This window comes from Nuphar pumila, chromosome 15 (genome assembly GCF_984573655.1).
Source record: "Nuphar pumila chromosome 15, dmNupPumi1.hap1.1, whole genome shotgun sequence".
Classification (NCBI taxonomy): Eukaryota; Viridiplantae; Streptophyta; class Magnoliopsida; order Nymphaeales; family Nymphaeaceae; genus Nuphar; species Nuphar pumila.
Window position 1 is genome coordinate 84,813,349 of NC_143263.1, and position 25,038 is coordinate 84,838,386.

Sequence of the window (25,038 nt, forward strand, 5' to 3'; positions counted from 1 at the left end):
ATGACATAAAACTTTTTAAAGATCTTAATAAGCTTATTTGTATTCTTTATGAAATATATCCAAGTATTATTGTACAATCATTAATAAAGGTGATAAAATATGCCGGTGAGGGACCACATGCATTAGCATACACAAGATCAAAAGGACTATATGCTGTCACATGGGTGCGGGTGCGGCGCAATTTTAAAAAATTCGGACACGTGGACTCGGCTATATATATATATATATTTTAAAGAACGAGGCAGGGAGGGGGGGGGAGGGGCTGCCAGAAAATAAGAATGAGGCAGGGACAGAGTCCCCTGCCTCGTTCTTTTTTTTCGGCAGGGGCTCCGCCCCCTGTCAGAAAAAAAATGAGAAGGGGGTAAGAAGGAGTGGGGTATGGAGGGGGCTCGTCTGACAGGCCGAGCCTAGCCTTGCCCGTTGGATAGAAGGGAAACGAGGAGGGGTCGAGACCCTCCTCTGTGAATCAGAGGCACAGGGAGGGGCCGAGCCCCTCTTCTGCGAGCAAAGGGTGCAGGGAGGGGGGAGGGGGGGGGTTACCGGAAAATAAAAACGAGGCAGGGGCGGAGCACCTTGCCTTGTTCTTTTTTTCCGGCAGGGGGTGGAAGCCCCTGCCATACTTTATTTTCCGGCTAAGGCTCTGACCCCTGCCAGAAAAAAAGAACGAGGCAGGGGGCTCCGCCACCTGACGGAAAATAAGGAGGAAGGGGGAGCCCCCTGCCGGACGAAGAGGAGAGAGTGGGAATGAGGGGCATACCTGTTAATGGAGGAAAGGGGGAGACGGTGGCTGGCGTCGCCTGCGGCTACCGTCGCCGGAGTCTGGATCGCTGGCGTGAGTGTAGGAGGAAGCTGCAGGGGCTGGGGGGGAGGCAAAATCGATAGGGTAAGCCCATCCTCCTGTCGTAAACCCCTTTTAGGGTTCGGCCCTGATGCAGATGAAGTTTGGATCTGGGTCGGGTCTGGATCCGAACCCGACCCAGATTCAAAACGTATTTCAAAACGGACATTTATAGACTTGGTCAAAGTTGATCGAGTCTATAAAGTGGACAGACTTGGCCCAGGTGCGTTGACTGAGTCTGGCCTGTGTCCGAAGCCGCACTTGTGTCCGCACCCGTGTCGACGCGAGTGCGTCGCCTCCCTAGTCGAGTTCGTGTGACTTAGACTATATGGCTTTTGCTCAGACCCAAGGGTAAGACATGTCTCTTGGCTGATTGACAACTTTTACACTCCTTTACATGATACTGCAACTTAGAGCTTAATATATGCCCCAGCCTCTAGTGCTACAAGTCAAACTCATTCATAACTATAACTCTTAGACCAACTTCAACCCTCTTTTGTGGACTCATACCCTTTTGACGGTCAATCCCAATCCTCCTTCCTAATAATTGATCTTACACAATACAATCAATCAGAGATCCATTTGTAGTATGAAAAATGTCCTTGCAGGGATGACATTTAGTTAAGAGCATTCGTTTTACAAGACGCTTGTAAGTTTATTAGCCAACCTGAGGAACCATAAAAGATATTTGTAACGACCCCAACTGACCCTCGTAAAAATAGTGATTTTTTTTTAAACAATTGCGAAAACTAACCCCAAGATCTGGGGCCTCACAAATTTAATATACCAAATGACAAACCAGACTCTGCATTGAATCAAAGAAGAATAATTCAAACTTTATTAAATTTAATAATAATGTCAAAATAGTTTCAGACACAAAAATCGTCTATCTCAAAATAATCCATTTGTCAGAGAACCAGAAACCAGTCACACAAGGCTTGCAGTCTCCAACCAACAAGTTAGGATATCACTGAGCATCCGAACCTGTAAAATAGTTTTATGAAAAAGGGTAAGAACCAAAGTCCTTTGTACGAATTCCTCTAAAAATCCAAACAGTAAAGGAATAATATAAACCAATTTCATGCATAAATTTCAGAGGAATATCAAAATTAACAACTTATCATTCAAGCATTTAACAAAATATCATGCGAAACAAAATAAGCATAAATGCATTAACTAATGTTGAACAATAAAGATACACGATTCAATGCACATGCATGAATAACTTATTAAGTTATTTATCAGAGTTGCTTTTGCATGCATGTCCCTATTAAATGCATACAAATTTTAGTTTTCACTTTTCCTTAAACTCGCCGATACTAAAAACAGGCACAAATTCTCAAAATCCAAGTTAGGTTCTTAGTTGTAGCTTAACACACAATTTGTATTTTATTTTTGAGTTTTACATGCGTTCCTCGACCGATATCAAGAATCAACACAATTCATTGGAACATTAAAAATCAACATCTAATGTCGGGACATCAAAGAAATCAACATCCATTGACGGCACTTTCTTGGTATACCAATAACTACAGCTGATTCAACAAGACCACCCTTAGGCAAAATAGCTGAATCTTCTTAAAACCGTGGTTGAGAGGTAAACCATCATATCGGGTTTAAAGGCACAATCACACACAGAGTTTTAGTATCCTCACGGTCCTCCAAGACCGCCATCCAAGATTCTCACAATGTGGAAGTGACATCAAGGAAGAGATTAATTACATTGTTTGGTCTCTTTTATTTTTTCAAATAATTTCAACTGTTTTGCAAAACTAATTTCAGGCCCTAGCCCGTAACATGTAACAGTGCAATTAATTTTGGAAAAACTATTAACTTTTTAGAAAGAAATTTTGCAAGGCATAATAAAATCAACAATTTGAGCAACACATGCTCCTGACCTGCACGACTCACAGTGGTTCACATCTGACCACCAACACATCTCAAAAGTGATTTATACATACTTGCAAAATTTCAGTGAATATGCAACATACACCTCATTTCAAGACTTGTTCATAATGCACATTCAATCACACAAATGAATGTACATAAAACCAAAGGCATACACATGTCAATCGATGCTTGCAGAACACATTAACATGATCAATTCCATGCATAAACATCCAAACATGCATATGATCATATTTATGCAACATCAAATAAAATTTCATATTCATGTGTATGATATGCACAATTGCAACATGGTATTCTAATGCATAGGCATGCATAATCAATCAAACGTATAATTAAATACATAAGCCTACAGCCAAAATGAATGTGAACCTGAACACGACAAATTTGTTTAGATTTACATAGTATGAAACTCGACAAAACCTGATCAAGTTGGCCTAGTATGAAAGTTGACAAGTCTGGTCAGATTTGCATACCATAACACTGGGCAGATCTGATCAGAATTGCACACTTACAAAAATTGACAAGTTTGATCAAATTTACACTCACAAAAAAATTGGCAAGTCTGATCAGATTTGCACCCAATGAGGTCGGCAAGTCTGATCAGATTTATTGACCACTAAAACTCAACAAGTTTGATAAGATTTGCATACCTGACAAATCTGAACATAAACGTATATGTATATATATTTATATATATATATATATATATATATGTACACACACATATACATAGGCATGAGCAAAACAAATCTAAATCATATGACATTATTAGAACATGCTGAAAATATAATCATCAACAATGGATTGTATGCATATATATAAATTGGCAATTCTGATTAGTTTGCATATCAAAACAGTTGGGCAGATTTGATCAGATTTGCTCTCCTTCTGAAATGCTGCAAGTATGATCATATTTGCACCCCATGAGGGTCGGCAAGTTTGATTAGATTTTCACACCAACATTACACTGCAAGTCTGATAAGATTTGCACTCAAAAGAGTCGGCAAATCTGATCAGATTTGCACACAAACATCACACTGCAAGTCTGATCAGGTTTGCACTAAAAAAGAGTCGGCAAGTCTGATTAGATTTGCACACTATTAGAAATCAGCAAGTTTAATTGGATTTGCTTACACGAAGAGATTAGCAAGTCTGATCAGATTGCACACAATCAGATCTAATTCAAAAGGTATCCAAAACATGCTAAAAATATTTCATCACATTGCAAGATCGACAGGGCTAATATATATATATATATATATATATATATATATATATATATATATATATATATATATATATATATATATATATATATGGCTATTAACAGAAAATCGACATGCATATCCAAAATCGATAAAAATTGAATATATGCATTCATATGCTTAAGCAGGAAAAATTGATTAACCTATATGGCATGCTCACATCAAATCAAGAAAATCGACACCTATGGAAATAAAAAACACAGATAATTTCACATTTGATACTTTAGGAAAATCAAAATCTCAAGAAATAGTCCTATATACGTATATATACATGAAATTGTCACTTTATATATATATATATATATATATATATATATATATATATATATATTTATTTATTTATTTATTTATTTATTTATTTTTTTAATCAGATTTTCCTTTTCATCTAAACTTACACAAAATCAGATTTATACCTATTTCTCTCTGTAAGAACTTAGAGAGAAACCTGTACCTTAATTGTAGTGTAGAAAAAAGACAGGAGAAAAGTAATGGATGTATGAAAAGGTTGGATTTTGTCCTTTTCTTTCTTCTTTCCTCTATTTTCTTTTCTCTCTTTCTTTCTTCTCTCATTTTTTTTCCTCTCTCTCTCTCTCTCCCGACATGAGTTTGGGGTTTCCTCTTTAACTCTCTCCCTCTCTCTTTGGAATGCGATTTTCTAGAGAGAGGGAGGAGACTAACCCCTTTTATAATACTTTATCTCCTTGTTTTATTTTCTCTTTTGATTTTATCTAGAAGGTGACATCCCCTTTACAGAAGGCTTTAGAGAGTAGAGTTTTATTCAATGTAGAACTCGACCTCTTCTAGATAATATCTTTTTTTAATTAATTTATTATTTTATTCAATAATTGGAATATTCCATAGGATGTCGCCCCCCCTCTGGAAGACTCCATAGAGTAGAGTTCTACCCAAGGTAGAACTCTAGCTTATCCAATTTAAATTTTAAATTGATTTTAAAGTTTAAAATTGGTCATGTATGGATTTCAGATCGAGATCTGGATCCAATATCCAAATCCATATGGATCCCACCTAGACCAAATCCTAGTCAATATGGGTCCTGGACAAGGTCTAGATCCATATTAACTTGGATCAAACATAGCGGATCCAATCCGATCCAATCCGGAAAAAGCAAAAAATAGAGGCGGGTCATTTTTGAAAAATGCGATTTTCGGGCCAACTGTAACCCAATTTCAGAAAAACAGGTCACCAACATGCTCAAAATTACAAGGCGCATCTAATAGTGTACATACCTGATTTTCGCCTTTGAATTTTGCTCGATTTTAAAGGTTAAATACAAAAACTTTCTCAAATTATATTTGGCTCATCTAGGTCTTGTCAGTGGGCTCTGGGCCACGCCCAGACCAAGCTGTCGTCACTTATATTTTAATATATTTTCATTATTTTTATAAGTTTAATTAAATATTTAATTTAAAATTCATATTTTTCAAATTTAAAAATCATGGAAAAATACGTGATATTACAATATTTGCGTGAGCAATACCAGAATATGGGAAAACAATGGATGACTAAGCTAAGAGCTGCAACTGTTAGATCTACTCTAGAATCTATAATTGATCACCAGGCAAATGCTCTGAAGAACCCACCATAGAGAAAGTAGTAGTTTGAGCACCATTACGACTATCTATTTTCTCATCCTTGGGCCTAGAAGGCTAGAATTCTCTCGACTGGAAGATGTTACGAAAGCTCTGTAAAATTGTCTATGAAGAGACAATACACATACAAGCATAAATACTTTATAAAAGAAGTGTACGAAAACACTCTCACAACACTTGAACAAAATACGCAAAAAGCGTAAAATTAGCAAACATGCAATAATGCATGTATTTGATAAAAAGAACAAATGCTTGAGACTCTCAAGCTTGAGCATTACAAAGGGGGAACACCCCTATTTATACAAGTGCCAAAAGGTGCAAAGGGGGGGCTCCCAAAGGAGTCGTTGGGGAGCCCCCAACGGTCATATTTGTGACCGTTGGGGGCCCCCAACGACTCTATTGGGGGACCCCCAATGCACTTCAAATAAAATAAGAAATAAAAGGAAAAAAGTAAAAAAAAAAAGAATTACAAAAAATAAATAAGAAAATTACAACATATTCCAAATGGAATATGCGCAAGATAGGAAATTACAAGAATACCCTTTTCAGGTAAAAAAAATAAAAAAGGTATATAAATATATATATTTATATAGAGAGAGATATATGTACATATAATATATTATATGTAAATGTATCTCTATGTATATAAATATATATATATATATATATTTATATTTACAATAGTGACTTTAGGAGATACATTTTAACACCCCCCCTCAAACTTACGGTGTGATAACCGCAAGTTTGTCAAGAAGGAAATGAAATCTGGGCGAACATAGAGCTTTTGTGAAGAAGTCGGCAAGTTCATACTCAGATGTCACGTATGATAGATCAATGACCTTTTTCAAGTATTCTTCTCTGACATAATGACAGTCCATCTCTATATGCTTTGTTCGCTCGTGAAAGGTGTGGTTCTTGGCAATATAGATTGCACTTTTATTGTCACAGCATAGCTTTGTTGGTTCTTCGGCAACCACTCCCATATCTTCCAAAAGGCGTCGAATCTATACAATTTTCATGGAGGTAGATGTCATGGCTCTATATTCGGCTTCAGTGGATGACAAAGAGACCTTCTGTTGTTTTTTACATCGCCATGAGATTAAAGATTCACCTAAGAAAACACAAAAACCAGTGGTGGAGTGACGGTTATTAGGGTCACCTCTACAATCTGAGTCAGTATAAGCAAGTAATTTTAATTCAGAAGAAGAAGATATAAATACTCCCTTATTTATTGTTCCCTTCAAATATCTTATGATGCGAAGGACAGCACTCATATGAACGGTTGTAGGAGCGTGCTGGAACTGACTGGCGATGTGAATAGCATGTGACAAGTCGGGTCGAGTAATGCTAAGGTACATTAAAGAGCCTACCAACTGCCTGTAAGGAGTAGGATCGGTTAGGGGAACACCGTCGTCAATCTTCATTTTTGATCCCACGACTTCAGGAGTTTCGCATACTTTGTCATCAGAAATTCCTGATCTGTCAATAATATCACAAGCAAGTTTAGACTGAGATAGAAAATAACCATGTTGCGAATAGGCAACCTCAATTTCAAGAAAATATGTCAGAAAACTCAAGTCGGACATCTCAAATTTTCAAGTCAAGACAGACCTAATACCCTTGACTCCTTGAACATCATCACCTGTAATTAACATGTCATCAACATAGAGTAATAGAATCACAATTCCTGCATTAGATCTTCTAGTAAATAGAGCAGTGCCAGTATAACATGAGGAAAAGCCATTTTCCAGCATTACACTGGTAAATCTGTCATACCAGGTTTTGGGGGTCTGTTTCAAACCATAGAGAGCCTTACGAAGACGAAGAACTTTATCTTTAGGAATCTTCATGCCTGGTGGAGCATCCATATACACTTCTTCATTAAGATCATCATTTAAAAAAGCATTTTTCACATCCATTTGAAAAATGTTCCAATTTTTAATAGATGCAATAGTAATAAGACATCTAATTGTAACCATTCGAGCTACAGGAGCAAAGGTTTTTTCATAATCAATTTCATATTCTTGCCCATACCCTTTTGCGACTAAGCGAGCTTTATACCTTTCTAGAGATCCGTCGCTCTTAGTCTTAACCTTAAAAACTCATCGACAACCTATAGTTTTCTTTCCTATGGGTAGAGTTTGGAAATCCCAAGTTTCAGCCTTTTTAAGGGCATTAAGTTCATTTTGCATAGCTTCTTGCCATTCTATACATTTTTTAGCTTCTTCAAAATTTCTTGGTTCAAAATAAGAGTGTATGGCACTAAGACAAGCCCTATATCGGGGTAAGAAAGAATCAAAAGAAACAAAACGAGTTGGAGGTCTTCTATTCCTTTCAGATCTTCGGTGATCGATAGTAGGAACAAGCTCACTATATTGGTCAATAGCACTTCTAAAGGTGTCTTGGTTTCTACGAGAGTAGGTTATTGGATCACTTGAAAATCTACTTTCTTGTTCATTGAGTGAGTTATGTTCACCAATGTCACCATCATTTTCCTCATCATGATTTGATGATACATCATCATCACTAGATATATCATCATTACTAGACAATAGGTCAAATAGGAATGAATAATCAAAATTTTCTTGTTGAGAAACATTTTTTTCAAAGCCACTTTCATTTTCCAAAAAGTTACATTTCTAGAGACATAACTTATCATCTCGAAGATCATAACAACGAAACCCTTTTTGAGTTTCGGAATATCCAAGAAAGGCGCAAGGGATAGCCTTGGGAGATAGTTTGCCATTCTTATCCGTAGGTATAAAACACTTACACCCAAAAACTCGTAACCTATTATAATCAGGTTCAAGCTTATATAAAATCTCAAAAGGGGATATTTTTCCTAATATCCTAGATGGCAAGCGATTTATCATATAAACAAAAGCAATAGCTGCTTCTGCCCAAAAAAATTTAGGAATGTTTTGGGAAACAAGAAGGGTCCTAGTAGTCTCAATGATGTGCCTATGTTTTCTTTCGGCCAACCCATTCTGTTGAGGAGTTTTAGGACAAGACCTTTGATGGACAATTCCATGATCCTCAAGATATACTTTAAATTGATTGGAGAGATATTCCCCTCCAGAATCACTTCTAAATATCTTTATATTACTGTTGAATTGATTCTTGATCATTGAATGAAATGTTTTAAAACATGAAAAAACTTCATGTTTGAACTTAAGAAAATAGATCCACGAATATCTGGAAAAATCATCCACAAAAATGACATAATAAGGAAAGCCTCCTTTTGAAGAAACAGGTGCGGGTCCCCAAACATCCGAATGAACAATCTCGAAAGGTTTAGAAGAGAACATAGTTTTTTGCTCAAAAGGTAAACTTTGCATTTTTCCGAAAATACAATCATTACAAGAAAATGAACTTTTACATGGGTCTTTTGCAAAATGTAAATAAGACAACTTGGTGATATTAGGATGACCAAGTCTTTTGTGCCATACATTTATATCTTTGTTTTGGGCCACATTACAAAAAGATTTTGGAACTTGAAGAAATTCCATTTAGTATAAGTCTCCTTTTCTAAAGCCTTCCCCAATCAATTTCTCGGACTGGTGATCCTGTATTAAACATTTATCACAAGAAAACTTAATATCGCAACCATGGTCCGAAAGTTGAGAAACAGAGAGAATATTTAAGTTTAGTTTAGGTATAAATCTAATTTTTTGAATAAAAAAATCTTGAGTTTCAAAATTACCTATACCCTATGTCACATGGGTGCGGGTGCGGGTGCGGGGATTCGGCACTTGCAAAAAACCCGGGTGCGCGGGTGCGGCAGGGGCAAAAATAATATATATATATGCGACGTGGGTTTTTTTCAAATTTTATTTTATATACAGCTGCACGCACCCATTTCGTCAGGAGAACAGGAGAACAAAGGAAATCCTTTACTAAAAAGAACCATCATTATCATTTATTATGGAGAGAGAAAATCCTTTACGAAAAAGGATTGAAAAGGCAGCTGCTGTCAGCTGTCATTTATTGTGAAGAGAGAAAATCCTTTACGAAATTGAAAAGGCAGGAGCAACAGCTGCTGTCATTTATTGTGGAGAGAGAAAATCCTTTACAAAATTGAAAAGGCAGGAGTAGCAGCTGCTGTCATTTATTGTGGAGAGAGAAAATCTTTTACGAAATTGAAAAGGCAGCTGCTAGCAGAATTTTTTTTTAAAAAAAATTTCGCAACCCATTTCGTAGGGCAAATTTTTTTTTTAAAAAAAAAAAAATCCAAACAAAAATGGACCGAAATGATCCTGGGTGCGGTCAACGCACCCACGATTGGGTTGACCTCACCCGCACCCCCGTCGAGTCGCGTCGACGCGGGTGCGGCACCCTGCTAGCCGAATCCCTGTGACATAGCCTATACCTTTAATTTCAAGAGAGGTTCCATCCGCAGTGGAAACAAAAGAGGGAGAAACATTTTTTGAGAAATCGGAAAGTGAAAACATGTTTGGGGACATATGAAAAGATGCACCGGAGTCCAAAAGCCAAGAGACTTTACCTGTAAGAAATGAAGTAGACACGACGGCACCAAAGGTAGCTCCCTTGAGTAGAGGTTGAAGGGCTTCCACTATCTGATTTAAAGAGAGTGACCCACTTGATGATGTCTCCTCCTTTTGTGGTACACCGGTGGTAGCCATTGCGAGAAGCTTTTTCCATTTAGGACATATGGGTTTTATATGTCTGAGTTCTTTACAAAAATGACATAATTTTGCTATAGTTCCTTTTTCCTCTTGGCCCACCATTTTCACCTTGATTTTGTGGTTTAAAATGAGGGGGGCAATAGGTTTTTACATTGTTCCCGGGTCTTGATACGGCATTGACCTCATTACTTTCTTCATGATTACAAGGAACCATAAGAACACTTGATCCTTGTTTACATAAACTCATACGAGTCTCCTCAACACTTAATTTGGTGAGTACATCTTCAAGAGAGGAAGGAGTAAAAGATGATAGAAGAGATGACCTTATTTGCTCAAATTCGGGCCTTCGCCCATTCAAAAAATTGAAGAACCGATCTTCTTCGAGTTGCTTGTGACGGAGTTCAATTGCTTCTCCACTCCATTTTGGTTCAAGCATGGCAAGCTCATCCCAAATGAAGGAAAGGTCGGCCAAATATTCCCTAATAGTCATTTCACCTTGAGTAAGAGAGAGAGCCTTCTTTTGAAGATAATACTTATGAGATAGGTCCCTTGATGTATACATTTTATCAAGATAATGCCAAGCTTCCGATGCCTTTTTGAACTTAATAATGTTGGCATTAATCTTAGTTTCAACGGATGAAAAGAACCAAGAAAGAATCTTGAAATTCTTCATTTCCCACTCATCGTGCTTCTTAGAGTACTCTTCAAGAGCTCTAACCCTTTCTTCTCCTTCAAGAAGCATGATTTCACTTCCGTTTACCACGGTTATTTTGGGTTCCGGTTCCGGAATTGTGCCTTGCACATAACCCCATAGCCCCTTCCCTTTTATGTGAGCCTCCATGTTTCCGGCCCAAATATGATAATTGGACCCATTCAATTTGAAGCCAAGAGTAAAGTGAGACTCTTTTTCGCCCATTATGAAGTAGAGAGAAAGGGAGAAATGGCGTACCAACACAATATTCCAAATGCTAGCTTGCGCAAGATTCTTCTAAAATGTTTGAGAAGCAAGATCCACCACTTCAACCTCCAAAGATCCGAAGGTACGCTTTTCGAGGCATTTGAAAAGAAGAGAATCCCACAATCCTTTATCACCAACCAAGCTCTGATACCATGTAAAATTGTCTATGAAGAGACAATACACATACAAGCATAAATACCTATGTCACATGGGTGCGGGTGTGGGTGCGACACGGGTGCGGCGCAATTTTAAAATTTTTGGACACGGGGACTCGGCTATATATATATATATATATATATATATATATATATATATATATATATATATATATATTTTATTTTTTTAAAAAGATATTATTTTATTTTATTTAAAAAGTGCACAGTCACAGCACTGTGCGCATTGTGCACAGGCACATCACTGTGCGCACAGGCACATCACTGTGTGCACTGTGCACAGGCACTGTGCACTGTCTCTTTTTATATAAAAAAATCATTTTTTTAGTTTTTTCAATAGACATTTTTGGACTCGGTCAAAGTTGACCGAGTCCAAAATGTGGACAGACTCGGCCTCAACTCGTTGTCCGACTCGGCGTTGACCGAGTCCAGGCCGAGTCCGAAGCCGCACCCGTGTCCGCACCCGTGTCGGGGCGTGTCGACTCGGGTGCGACACCTCCCTAGCCGAGTCCGTGTGACATAGATAAATACTTTATAAAAGAAGTGTACGAAAACACTTGAACAAAATACGCAAAAAGCGTAAAAGTAGCAAACATGCAATAATGCATGTATTTGATAAAAAGAACAAATGTTTGAGACTCTCAAGCTTGAGCATTACAAAGGGGGAACACCCCTATTTATACAAGTGTCAAAAGGTGCAAAGGGAGGGCTCCCAAAGGAGTCGTTGGGGAGCCCCCAACGGTCACATTTGTGACCGTTGGGGCCCCCAACGACTCTATTGGGGGACCCCCAATGCACTTTAAATAAAATAAGAAATAAAAGGAAAAAAGTAAAAAAAAGAATTACAAAAAATAAATAAGAAAATTACAACATATTCCAAATGGAATATGCGCAAGATAGGAAATTACAAGAATACCCTTTTCGGGTAAAAAAATAAAAAAAAGGTATATAAATATATATATTTATATAGAGAGAGATATATGTACATATAATATATTATATGTAAATGTATCTCTATGTATATAAATATATATATTTAGATTTACAATAATGACTTTACGAGATACATTTTAACAAGCTCTACCTTTACTTTTATTAGAGCTAGGCATGTATTCTTTGTATATTCATATCCTCTACAATAATAACACTGAACTAAGCTAATGTCTCCTCTAGTGTTTCTAGATCTACCTCCCCCTCTTACCTCCTCCTCTACCCTCTAGCGGTCTGGCTGCAACAAACACTGCCTCCTCCGAAGACTGTGTGTTGAGGCTTAATTTTAATCTTATCTAACAGTTCAACCAAAGTTTGTACTAGGATAGGGAGGGAAGCACAGTGGAGAATACTGCTATGGATACTATCAAATATAGGATGAAATGCCATCAGGAAATCAATGACCTACCACTGATCCCTTGCTTTTACTATCATGATTCTGCAGGCCGACAGGCTGATGTACTTTTTGTTTGCTATTTAACAACTCTACCTTTCTGGTGGTTAAAAACGACTACCGATGTTTCTCTTTGCTTTTGTGTAGAATCATACCTTTGAATTAATTTAAATATATTGAGCTTGTCCTGAAAAAAAAAATGCTGACTTTGAGTTTGGAAATCCAACTTCAGAGTTGCAACTTTTCTGATTTTAAAATTTGGAGTGTTGTTTTGTTTCTTTTCTTGGAAGGGGTTAAACCCAAGCATGGGTTTATATGAACCATGGTGATAGGTACTCTTCAGCCATTATTTGCTTTCAGTGCAAAACTTTGTTTACCTAAGATAAACAAACTGGATATTAATGGTTGGTCTATTGACTTTTGAACCAACACAAAGACTCATTCGTGTGATTCTGTTTCAGTCTGCTTTTGAAACCAAAGAAGCCTACTGTAAAATGATTGGTTACAAGGAAGATGATGGAAAAATTGAAAGCACTGATAGCTATTTACAACGCATAGAAGCCTACATGACACTCTATGCTGCTTTGGTTCAGGTTTGCTAGCACTGATCTCTTCATTTGTTTTTTCCTTTTATTTTATGTAGCTTTGCTGTACTTCTCAGGGCATTATTGTGTTATTCAGGATACAGATTTTAGGTTGCTGAATAATAGCCAACTTGTCATGCGAATGCACATTAAGAAAGCTGAAATTGTCTTTTTATGGATAGAGGAAAGATTCAAGTCATAATTTTTGAAATTGAAAGCTGTCTCTAGCTTCTTTGTTATGTTCTATATCTTATTTTTGTCATATAAAATAGCCTCTGAAATGTTGCATGTCAAGGTACTATTTTGCAACCTACTCATGTTATGCCACCCGTTTTCTTTTATTCGATACTGAAATATAAATTGCAGGGAAGGGGGTTTAAATTCTAGGAGGATTCTCAAAGAGAAAAAACAAAAAGCAAGAACTCTCTGAGCCATGCTTGTGGTTGCAGTGCTTTTTCTTCATCATCATCTCTATTTGGTTGTCTTTCAGTATTAAATAGTGATTAATCAAAGGAAAGGAATTTGTCTTGAAAATGACCAGTACATTGTCACCTCAAAATCTGCTCCTCATTTCTTGCTTCTAAGAGTTCGCTTCAGCAAGATACTTGTAACTCTGTTGAAAGTATTTATGAATAAAGACAATCCACTTATGCTGAATCAAGTTTTCAATTTTGAGCAGACGGAAATTCCTGGGATCGAAAACCAACATGGCCTGAAGGAAGGTTGGGCATGGCTTGCAAGGTTTTTGAATGTGCTACCAGCTAATAGAACTACGGCTACTGCACTGGTGGCTTTTCTCAGGGTAATGTAAATGATATCTTACATAGATTTATAAATAATATATATATATATATATATATATATATATATATATATATATATATATATATATATATTCAGATCCGTATATCCCATCATGGGCCAAGAGGTGCCACATTGATCGTGACCCTGTTTAGTGTCCGTGGTGTAAAACATGAGTACTCCCCTTCTACCCACTGGGGATAGTTTCCCATCGGCTTCAACCTTTCAGCAAGGAATGCACACCCTGTGGAGCAAACTCGTGACATTTTTTGACTTGAATGCCTTAAGCTGGTCCACCTAGCCATGTGTGTGGAGCCCTCGTCTTCTAGTTTTTTGTTATTTTAAACAGATAAGTTTTACCTGATGAATTGAGTTGGTGTTATTGCATTTCCAGGTTGCTGGGTACATTCTGTTTCGCAGGTACGGGAACCAATTTATAAAGATTCTACGTGTTCTCTCTTGTAAGTACCTGCCAAATCTAAAAGGGAAGGAGGACCCTTTGGCCGCAAAAGTCATCAACAACCTTGATACTTATCTCCAATCGAATGAGTACCTCTCCGAGCCAAACGGTCGACACTTTGCGCAAATTCTGGAGTCAAATGACTTCTGGTTTTGACATTCACTGGTGTAGAAGCTTCATATGATTCATGGCACACTCAGCAGATTAGTTTGGAATGTTAAAATTTGTGGGCATATGTTAAAGGCCTCTATGTCTTCCAGGGAGTCAAGTTGATAAGGCTTGCTACCATTTCTACTGATCTATTATTGTGAGAGTGGCAGCAGGTAGGCATCTGATATCCTTCTTTTTCTTTCTTTCTTTTTTATTGATGACGATTGGAACCCTCACCAATAACCAGGTCACTTAATGGGGCCTGCCCCCTTACGAGGTGAACCTCGGGTGGGGTCACCGATATCCAAGCCCTTTCAGAACCCACCAGTTAAAGACACCCGCACATCCGGTGGAAGTCAAACCTGGAACGAAGGGGTAGGGATCAGCACCTTCTCCCTAGATCCTCTGCCACTCGGGCAACCTGGGCGGGTGTGGTAGGCATTTTTTTTTTCAAAGGCAAGCTGGGGTTAGGCAGAACCCTACCAGTTATTCAATTGTACCATTGGGTTTTGAACCTGCAATGTCCAAACACAAGGTGACGTGCACTAGCTGCTCCTGCCAGACTAGCGAGCCCCTGTTGGTGGGTGTGGTAGCCATCTGTTATCTTGATTAGTGCATTCTTTTTGTTTCCTTTTGTAGCAAGCCGAATCGTGAAAACTCCAAATCTGATGAATGGAAGGTCATACCAGATTCAACTCCAAATCTGAAATTCAAAGAGTATGTCGGACTCTGAGTCTGGATACAAATATACTGGATGAGGCTGGGTTGAATCTTGTGAAAATATGTGGTAATACTAGATCCAGTAAAAAAGAGTATTAAAAGCATGTGAAAATGCAATTGGATAACATTTGGTGTGGAATTGAATTAGATTTGATCCAAAATACTGATCTGAATCTAATACGATTTCGAAAAGAATCCGGTTAAGCATCACATATGCTACCGATGACCGACGTGGTTGTATATCTCCGTGCGTAAACTGGGCATATTTGTTAACAGCCTCCGGATTAGGGAGTCAAAAAGATGAAAGGAATATCGTTCCTCTTTCTCCTTTCATCGATCGATGTGCCCCATTGCTTTGCTGTATAGTGGCATTAGTCTTTCCGAATTGATCTAAACGGGCATTTGAAAATAGCATGTTGGATTTGGATTGGACATCTGATCATATTAGTCTTCAATTCAAGGCTTATTTTTTCTAAACTTGCACTTGGTTGAATAAATTAATGATTATTTTTTTCATAATTTTTTTTGTTTCACAAAATTCTTTTAGTGTGCAAAACAAGGACTTGTAGTTACAACATAGTTACCAACTAATAAAAGACAATTAGATGGTTTTTTTCTTTTGAGAAATTAAAGTTTTTTCATGGTTCTCATGTTTTTGTCAGCAAATTATTGGCAAAATAAATATGGAAAATGATCCTATTGTGCAGGAAAAATGATATTTTCTTAAAATGCTTTGCAATTTTTGAAATTTGTCTCATGCCTAAATTTGCAAATGTTTGACTTCATTGGTATTATTATACCCTTCTCATGAGTGAACCTCTTGAAGTTCGTGCAATATATGTGTGTGTGTCAGTACACTATTCGCATTACCATATATGAAAACTTTTTGTAACTGAAGCTTGTAAAAACTTTTCAAAAGAAAATTTTACTAAATTTGTATATATAATACAAAGTTTACATAATTGAATATTTCACTAAATTTTTATATATATATTATGAAGTTTGGATAACTAAATCTACAAACTTTCTATAATTGAAATATGTTGTAATTTCGTAAATGTTTTTTTAAATTTGCATATATATTACAAAGTTTGCATAACTAAATATGTGAACATCTTGCAACTGAAACTATTAAAACTTTGTAAATATTTTATTAAATTTATATATATAATACAAAGTTTGCATAACCAAAATTGTAAACTTTTTATAATTGAAATCTTTCAAAATTTAAATTTTGTAAATATTTTATAAATTTTCATATGTATTACAAAGTTTGCATAACTAAATATGTGAACATCTTGTAACTAAAACTTTTAAAAGCTTTGTAAATATTTTATTAAATTTATATATATAATACAAAGTTTACATAACCAAATCTGTAAACCTTTTATAATTGAAACTTATCGTAACTTCGTAAACATTTCATTAAATTTATACAAAAAATCTTAAATTTTTTGTTACTGAAACGTGTTAAAACTTTGCCAATATTCAACTAGATTTGCATATATAGTATGAAGTTCACATAGAATAGTACCAATCTCTTTTAAGCAATTGAACCTCAAAAAGATCCACAAATATGGGTTGATCTCAACAATTTTTTGGTGTACAATTTTTTTTACATTTGAATTCTTGTTGAATCATATACATAGTCATTTTTGTTTCTTTTTCTTGTTTGTTTTTTTAATAACCTTAGCCCTTAACATTTTTCCTCTCCTTGTGGTACAACAACAACAACAACAACTACGCCTTCATCCCAAAACAATTGGGGTCAGCGATATGAACCAAAAAAGAAATTCATTTTGGGTCTTCCACATGAATCCTTTTCCTCCAATCATTTCTATCCAACGCCATGTCCTCGGTGAGGTTCAAAGCATTCATATCCTTTCCTATCATCTCCATCCAAGTCTTCCTAGGCCTACCCCGACCTCTTTTAACTAATATATTTTCCCATTTCTCCAACCTTCTAACTGGAGCATCATTAGGCCTTCGCCGAATATGTCCAAACCACCGTAAACGATTCTCTCGCATCTTATTTTCAATGGGTGCAACACCTACCTTCTTACGTATCTCTTCGTTCCGTTTCCACACATCCATCTAAGCATCCGCATCTCAGCTACACTCATTTTTTGAATATGATGTCTCTTGGCAGCCCAACATTCCGTACTATATAGTAAAGCGGGTCTAATAGTCGTCCTATAAAACTTTCCCTTCAACCGCAATGGCATTCTACGATCGCACAGCACTCCAGTAGCACTTTTCCATTTCATCCACCCAACCTTTATCCTATGATTTACATCTTCATCAATTTCTCCATACTTTTGAATGATGGATCCCAAATATTTGAAATAATCATTCACCGGTATATCTTGCTCACCAAGCTTCACTACACTCCCATCACTACTTCGTTGCTTACTAAACCGACATTCCATATATTCAGTCTTACTCTTACTCAACTTAAAACCTCTAGCTTCCAATGTCTGTCTCCATAATTCTAACTTAGCATTAACCCCAGCTCTAGACTCATCAATCAAAACAATATCATCAGCAAACAACATACACCACGGTACATTTTCTTGAATTGATCTCGTAAGCTCATCCATCACTATCGCAAATAGGAAAGGGCTTAAAGCAGATCCTTGATGTAACCCAACCGTTATCGGAAAATTGGTTGACACCCCTCCACAAGTGCGGACATTGGTTACTACTCCTTCATACATATCTTTAATTATACTAATGTACTTGAGAGAAACACCTTTCTTCATCATTGCCCACCAGAGAACGTCCCTAGGTACTCTATCGTATGCCTTCTCTAAATCAATAAAAACCATATGCAAATCTTTGTTCCTCTCTCTATATCTTTCAATAAGTTGTCTAAGAAGATGTATAGCTTCCATAGTTGATCTTCCAGGCATAAAACCAAATTGATTCTCCGATATCATGACAACCTTCCTCAACCTAGACTCAATCACCCTCTCCCAAAGTTTCATAGTATGACTCATGAGTTTTATACCACGATAGTTTGTGCAATCTTGTATATCACCCTTATTCTTATATAAAGGCACCAAAGTACTCTTCCTCCACTCATTAGGCATCTTATTTGTTCGCCAAATCAAGTTAAAAAGATTTGTCAACCATTCTAAACCTTTCTCTCCCAAGCATTTCCAAGCCTCGATAGGTATACCATCTGGGCCAACTGCCCTTCTTGATTTCATTTTCTTCAAAGCCTCTGCCATTTCTTTCTTTTGAATCTTGCGCATGAAGTCACGATTTATCTCATGAAAAGGAATGGAGAAGTCTCCAAGATATTGAGCATGACTATCATTAAATAGCTTATCAAAATAATCTTTCCATCTCTCCTTAATCTCCTCATCTTTGACTAAAACCCTTTGCGTTTCATCTTTGATACATCTAACCATACCCAAATCCTTCGATTTCCTATCTCTCATCTTTGCAAGCCTATAAATATCCTTCTCGCCTTCTTTGGTATCCAACTTGTCATAAACCTCCTTATATACCTTAGCCCTCGCGTTTCGAACAACTTTTTTAGCTTCCTTCTTTGCTATCATATACTTCTCCAAATTCTCATTATCACGACTCTTACTTAGATTTCTATAACACTCTCTTTTAACCTTAATAGCTAATTTGACATCCTCATTCCACCATGATGTATCCTTACCTAGTGGTGCACCGCCTTTAGACTCACCCAATACCTCCTTAGCTACCTTTCTCATACCACCCACTATCTTATTCCACATTGATTCTGAATCCTCCTCGAGACACCAATCAACTTCCTTAACTACCTGCTCTACAAACATTCCTTGTTTAGCTCCTTTCAGTGCCCACCACTTAATTCTAGGATCTATCCTATGTCTATCCCTTTTGCGGCATTGTCTAATTCTAAGATCTAAAATTAAGACTCTATGTTGTGTAGCTACACTTTCTCCTGGTATAACCTTACAATCGATGCAACAACCCCTATCTCTCTTTCTAAGTAGGAAAAAATCTATCTGACTCGTATTAACCCCACTTTTAAATGTTACTAGGTGAGACTCCCTCTTCCTAAACCAGGTGTTTGCTAAGATCATATCATAGGACAAACAAAAATCTAAAATCCTTTCTCCACTTTCATTTCTTTCTCCTATACCATAGCCTCCATGGATATTCTCAAATCCATCCCTACTAATGCCTACATGTCCATTAAGGTCACCGCCGATGAAAAGCTTTTCTCCATAAGATGTCTCTTGTACTACTCCATCTAAATCTTCCCAAAATTGATGCTTAATGGAATCATCTAAACCTACTTGAGGTGCATAAACACTAATAATATTAATAATATCCGTACCTAATACTAATTTAATAAGTAAAATTCTATCACCCTTCCTACGGACCTCAACTACATTATCTATAAACTGACGACTCATAACAATCCCTACTCCATTCCTATTCCTATTTATTCCTGTATACCAAATCTTATATCCCCAAGGTTCTATCACTTTAGCTTTCTCACCTACCCATTTGGTCTCTTGAAGACATAAAATATCAATCTTTCTCCTACACATAACATCTACTAACTCTACCAACTTACCAGTTAAAGACCCTATGTTCCAAGTGGCTAACCTAATTTTATGGTCTTGGACTAACTTCTTTACCCCCACCCGTCCAACAAAGTGAGGGAACCCTTGCCTATTTGACACCACACCCGGGCGCCGGTGTGACGCGTCGCTTCTGGGCGACGACCTAGCAACCCTTGCACATTTATCACTGCCTCCGGGCCTAGAGAGTACAGCGCGTCGCTCAGTAGGGAACGCCCCAACGAAATTCTCATATTGGTTCATTTTCATAGGATATGACAAAGTTTTTTATGCTGGCTGTCACAGGCCTACCGCAACCCTCCTCCTTTATCCGGGCTTGGCACCGGCAGTGTATAACTACACAGGCGGAGTTTTTTCCTCTCCTTGTGGTGATTCTTTGTATTGACTTTTTAGGTTAGGTCAAAAGGTGAGTTTCATACAAATTATATATATGCATATTTTTTATTTCATTCTAACTTTTTTTTATGTTTATAGATATAAACATTTTGTAGCCCCATGCATATTTGTGTTTGTTGTTGTTGTGGATGTTTGTTTGTATTTTATTTAATGTTTTTCATTGAATTTATCGTTTAGGGTTTACTATGTTTAAGGTTTTTCATATATATAAATATATATGTGTTGTAGATGATTTATATTTTTTTACTTGTCATTGATTTAATATTCAATGTTTTTGTGTTGGTGTAATGGGGCTAGGGTTTATTGTGCACAAGCTTTGAATAAGGGTCGGGTAGTTGATTTTTAGATTGTAGGTAGTTATGTTACATGATATTTTTAATAGATGAATGATATGTTGTGTAGTTGCTATAGGTAGTTAATGATGGTCTCTAAATGTGTTAAAGTACATTATCGTAGTATTGATCACACTAATTGAAAATGTATGTTGGTATCTAAAATAATAGCTTTAACGAATTTGTGGCTTTGATGTCTCATAAGAACGGTTATGCGGAGAAGTTATTGAGCCTCTAGTGTAGTTATTCTCTAAACGCAGGTAGGCAACAAATATGGATAGATGTTTTGGACAATGATAATATAGAATCGATGTCATTTAGTGACGCTATTTATTTAATTGCTTGCAAAGTTGAACAAGAAGTCATTAGCTGGAAGTGATGCACAAGAAACAGTTGATGAATGAAATTATGAGAATCCTAAGAGGAATTGCATTTATCTCATGCATTATCTATAGAGCATAGTCTTTTGACAAACAAACAACTGTTCAGGGCAAATGATAAAACTAGGTACAAGTTGTTGAACTTTGTAATTTAAGCTTAAGAAGTAGGTGTGATAATGAATATTATATTTTTGTTGTTAATCTTGAAAGTTGGAAATGCAAGAATGTTGTATGCATGAAAGTAAACAAATTGATAGATACAATGATTTTTGACTTAGTTTGTACAATGAAACTGTCAATTAATAGTAGCAACGATGACGTAGACAATGAAAAATCAGATGATATCGATAATGATGACTATACTATGTTTGTTGAATCATACTCATAAATGATAGGAGAGAATCAAGACACTAATAACTTTGGACAAGTAATGACAGTTGAAAATGTTGCACAAATGGTAATTGGGAAGTCGAACCCTTGGTATGTTGTATAAGCTATATGAGCATTTGTTGAGCAGTATAATTATTTTATATTTTTACATTAATGAGACATGGTTGAACATGTTTTTGTTCAATAAATTCTCCTATAATGAAGAACAATTAAAATTCATTGAAGCACATGCATCTCAGTTGTATAATGGGTTGCATAATGAAAAAGTTAATAATTATGAACATTTTCAATGGCTATTAACATACTCAAATGATCAATAAATTGCTTTGAGTAAAAAATTTAATGATCTTAGCATTGTTGCAAGTTTTTTAAAGATCATGCGATCATGAATAATTACAAAGCAAAATTCATAAAGAGTTGCAATAAACGAGTCATTATCATATACACGAGAAAAAACCTGCAGTCTATGATTGATTGCCCCTGAAAGATTCATTGGATAAAGGTGCGCGAAGCATCGTTCTTTTAAGTGAAGATGGATAAAAGCAAGTATACATGTGGTAGATCATTGAGTAACCATGTAGTATAAAAAGTGTCTTACAAGTGTATGATAACTTCAAGATGTCTCAAAAAACATGCATGATAACCCAAAGATGACTCCAAGAAAAATCATGAATATAATCAATCGCGAGGAATGCATGAAGGTTACTTACAAACAAGCATGACGTGAATGAGAACAGACAAGAGATGCACTATATGATTTATTCAAAAAGTCCTTCAAGATGCTTCTTGGCTATTTGGATAATTTGATGAAGGATAACCAAAGATTATTAGGGTACATTCTGACCGATCAGAAAGATGGATTTAAGTACATGTTCTTATCCTTTCGTCCATACATCAATGTGTTTTTGAAAGAATGTCCTCAAATTCTTATGGTAGATGACATATTGCTAAAAGAAAGATACATGAATATATTATTGTCGAACCATAATATTGATCATTATGCTGACATGTTTCTAGTAGTATTTTCAATTGTGGATAAAGAGCTGAAGAATTTATGAGCATAGTTTTTTAGTATGTGAAGGAAGAGTTCACTATCATTCACAAATATAAAGATATATTATAGTTTATGGTTATCTCAAATATCCATGAAGGTTTAAAATATGTTGTCCCCCATATATGGCCTACATTCATGTTAGATATTACATGAAGCGCTTGACGAAGAACTTTTCTAAGAAATTTGGTTCACCACTCAATACATTGATGGAGCGCAACCCGAATAACCACAAGACAATAATGTAATTAATTTCTTGAAAAAGTCCAAGAGCAAGATGAAGCCACATATCATTATATTGCTACTGGCTTTGATCTAAAACATTAGGCTAACTGTTACTTTCCAACAAAAAAGATATTGATGCTTAACATCTAATATATCAGAGTGTTTGACCCTAAAGAGGAACGGATTTTACAAAGGGGCCTTAAGAGGACAACAAGATGGCACATCTCAAATATAAATAGGTGAAAAAATGGAAAACGAAAAAAATAATAATCTACTAATTTCATTTATAATTAATCAAGAATAATAATAACACTTATTTATATAGTATACCTAAGAGTCTTAAAAGAAGTAAAATATCAAAAATAAGAATCCAAATAGAAAAGGAGGCCCTCTAATCCGTGCGGATCTGAATCTAAAATTACTTCTCAAGGTCGAATCTAAGACTGTTCATAACAATCCACTCTTTAAATTTGCCTTGTCTTCAAGGCGAGAGCTCTCTCGAGAACTGTTGCCGCAACTGATATTTGTCACCTTCAGGGTCAAACACTAGGTCGTGGTTTTTCTCGAGCCTTGATGGGTTTGGATCTGGGGACAGGTAAAGTCTGGGTTCGATCTTGATTTGGATCTAGACCGATTGGCTTTAAGGTTTGGGTTAGATCCAAGTTTGGATCATGGGTCGAGTTTAGGGTGATGTGTTTTTGGATTGGGTCCAAGTGCAATGAGATTGGATTTGGATTGAAGTTTTATGAATTTGGTCCAAGTTTTGGCATTTGGGACAATTCAGGTTGATTGGGATAAGAGTTAGGGCATAAATGGGTCAAAAAGAGAGGTATAAGGGTCATAATTGAGTCCAGACCCTCATGACTCGGTTCGGGGATTCCTGAACCAGTTTAAAGGCTAGTCCTAAGAGATGAACCGGTTAGTGAGAACCGATTCCCACCCCTATCGTGAGTGGGTCTCTTGATAGGGTAAGGGTGGATGAGGGTTAGGAAACCCTCTACCCACCTGCCATGGTGGGTCGAGAGGGGGGTCGTCGACGGGCAGCCCAGCGTGTCGTCGGCTAGTGAAGGCCAGCGGATGGTCGCCGGAATCCTCCTGGGCGATGGCTGGCCTGACTGTCCCTCGCGAGATCAAGGGGAGGGAAGGAGGGAGATAGGGAAATCAGGGGAGGTGGAGGGGCCGCAAGAGGGTTCGCCACCAACAAGGTTGGGTGCTCTCGAGCTCGGACTAGGTAAAGTTGCGCCTGAACCCCAACAGTACGTGGTAGTCGACGGGAGATGCAGTGGCTCCGCCTTGGAGGAAGTTGCCCGAGATTAGGTGGCGGGGAGGGACCCTAAAGGAGCAGAGGAGGCAGCTAGGAGAGACCTCATCAATGCGGATTCCGGCAGTGAAGAAGGAGTCATAGGTGGAGATCGGCAGCTCGACGGTGGAGACGGGCAGGCGGTCGTCGGTGCTCTCCATCGACACATTCACCCTCTCCAGGAGGTCCGGCCTGACGGTCTGGATCTCCTCTGCCACGTCGGTGGTGACAAAGATGTCGTCCGAGGAGAGGACATTGTCGCGGTGGGAAACCGCGGGGGATGATGCGCCTGTTGCACATCATTTGGAGCTTGGCGGTGGGGGCTGAGGCAACCGAAGGGGTGCCATCCCACTGAAAGGGCTCAGAGTCCGTGCCGCATGACCGGGGAAAGGAGTCAAGTGATTTTGGATAGGCGGTGGCAGCCACGACCATGGTGGGGAGGAAGGTCGCAGAGTCGATCTCAGTCGGAGCAGTGGCCTTAGCCATTGGTGGTGGTGTCACTTGTCCGGCCGAGGATGGTGTCGGCCAACGATGACGGTGACAGGACTGATCGTGGCTGTAGTCCGTTTGGGATAGCCTCCATGAGCAGAGCAGGTTATACGGTGACAGACACACACATGAAGATGGTCGTTAGCTATATCTCATGAGCACCGTGTATATAAGCACGTGGGGGCATCACTTAGCATCTTAGTCTCGTGCGATTGTAAAGACTTTACCTTTTCCTGTTATCCTTGTCATAAAACGACGGTTCAAGAAAAGAACAAAAATGTCTTTCATTTAGAAAAGTGAAGCATCAGTTTGAAAAAAAAACAAAAATGCCCTTCATCTATAAAAGTGAAACACCGGTTAAAAAAAAAGACCAAATTATCCTC

The 25,038-nt window shown here is 37.4% G+C and overlaps 1 protein-coding gene across 1 annotated transcript in view; it reads left to right on the plus strand.

The window, feature by feature from the left end:
• LOC149815832 (mRNA export factor GLE1-like) overlaps positions 1 to 15,062 on the plus strand; it is a 109,098-nt gene extending 94,036 nt beyond the window's left edge. The window contains exons 14-16 of the mRNA XM_089990105.1: positions 13,247 to 13,378; positions 14,049 to 14,171; positions 14,565 to 15,062. Of these exons, the coding sequence (XP_089846231.1) occupies positions 13,247 to 13,378; positions 14,049 to 14,171; positions 14,565 to 14,786 (477 nt within the window). The 3' untranslated portion in view covers positions 14,787 to 15,062. The remainder of the gene's footprint in view (positions 1 to 13,246; positions 13,379 to 14,048; positions 14,172 to 14,564) is intronic.
• The last annotated feature ends 9,976 nt before the right edge of the window (positions 15,063 to 25,038 follow it).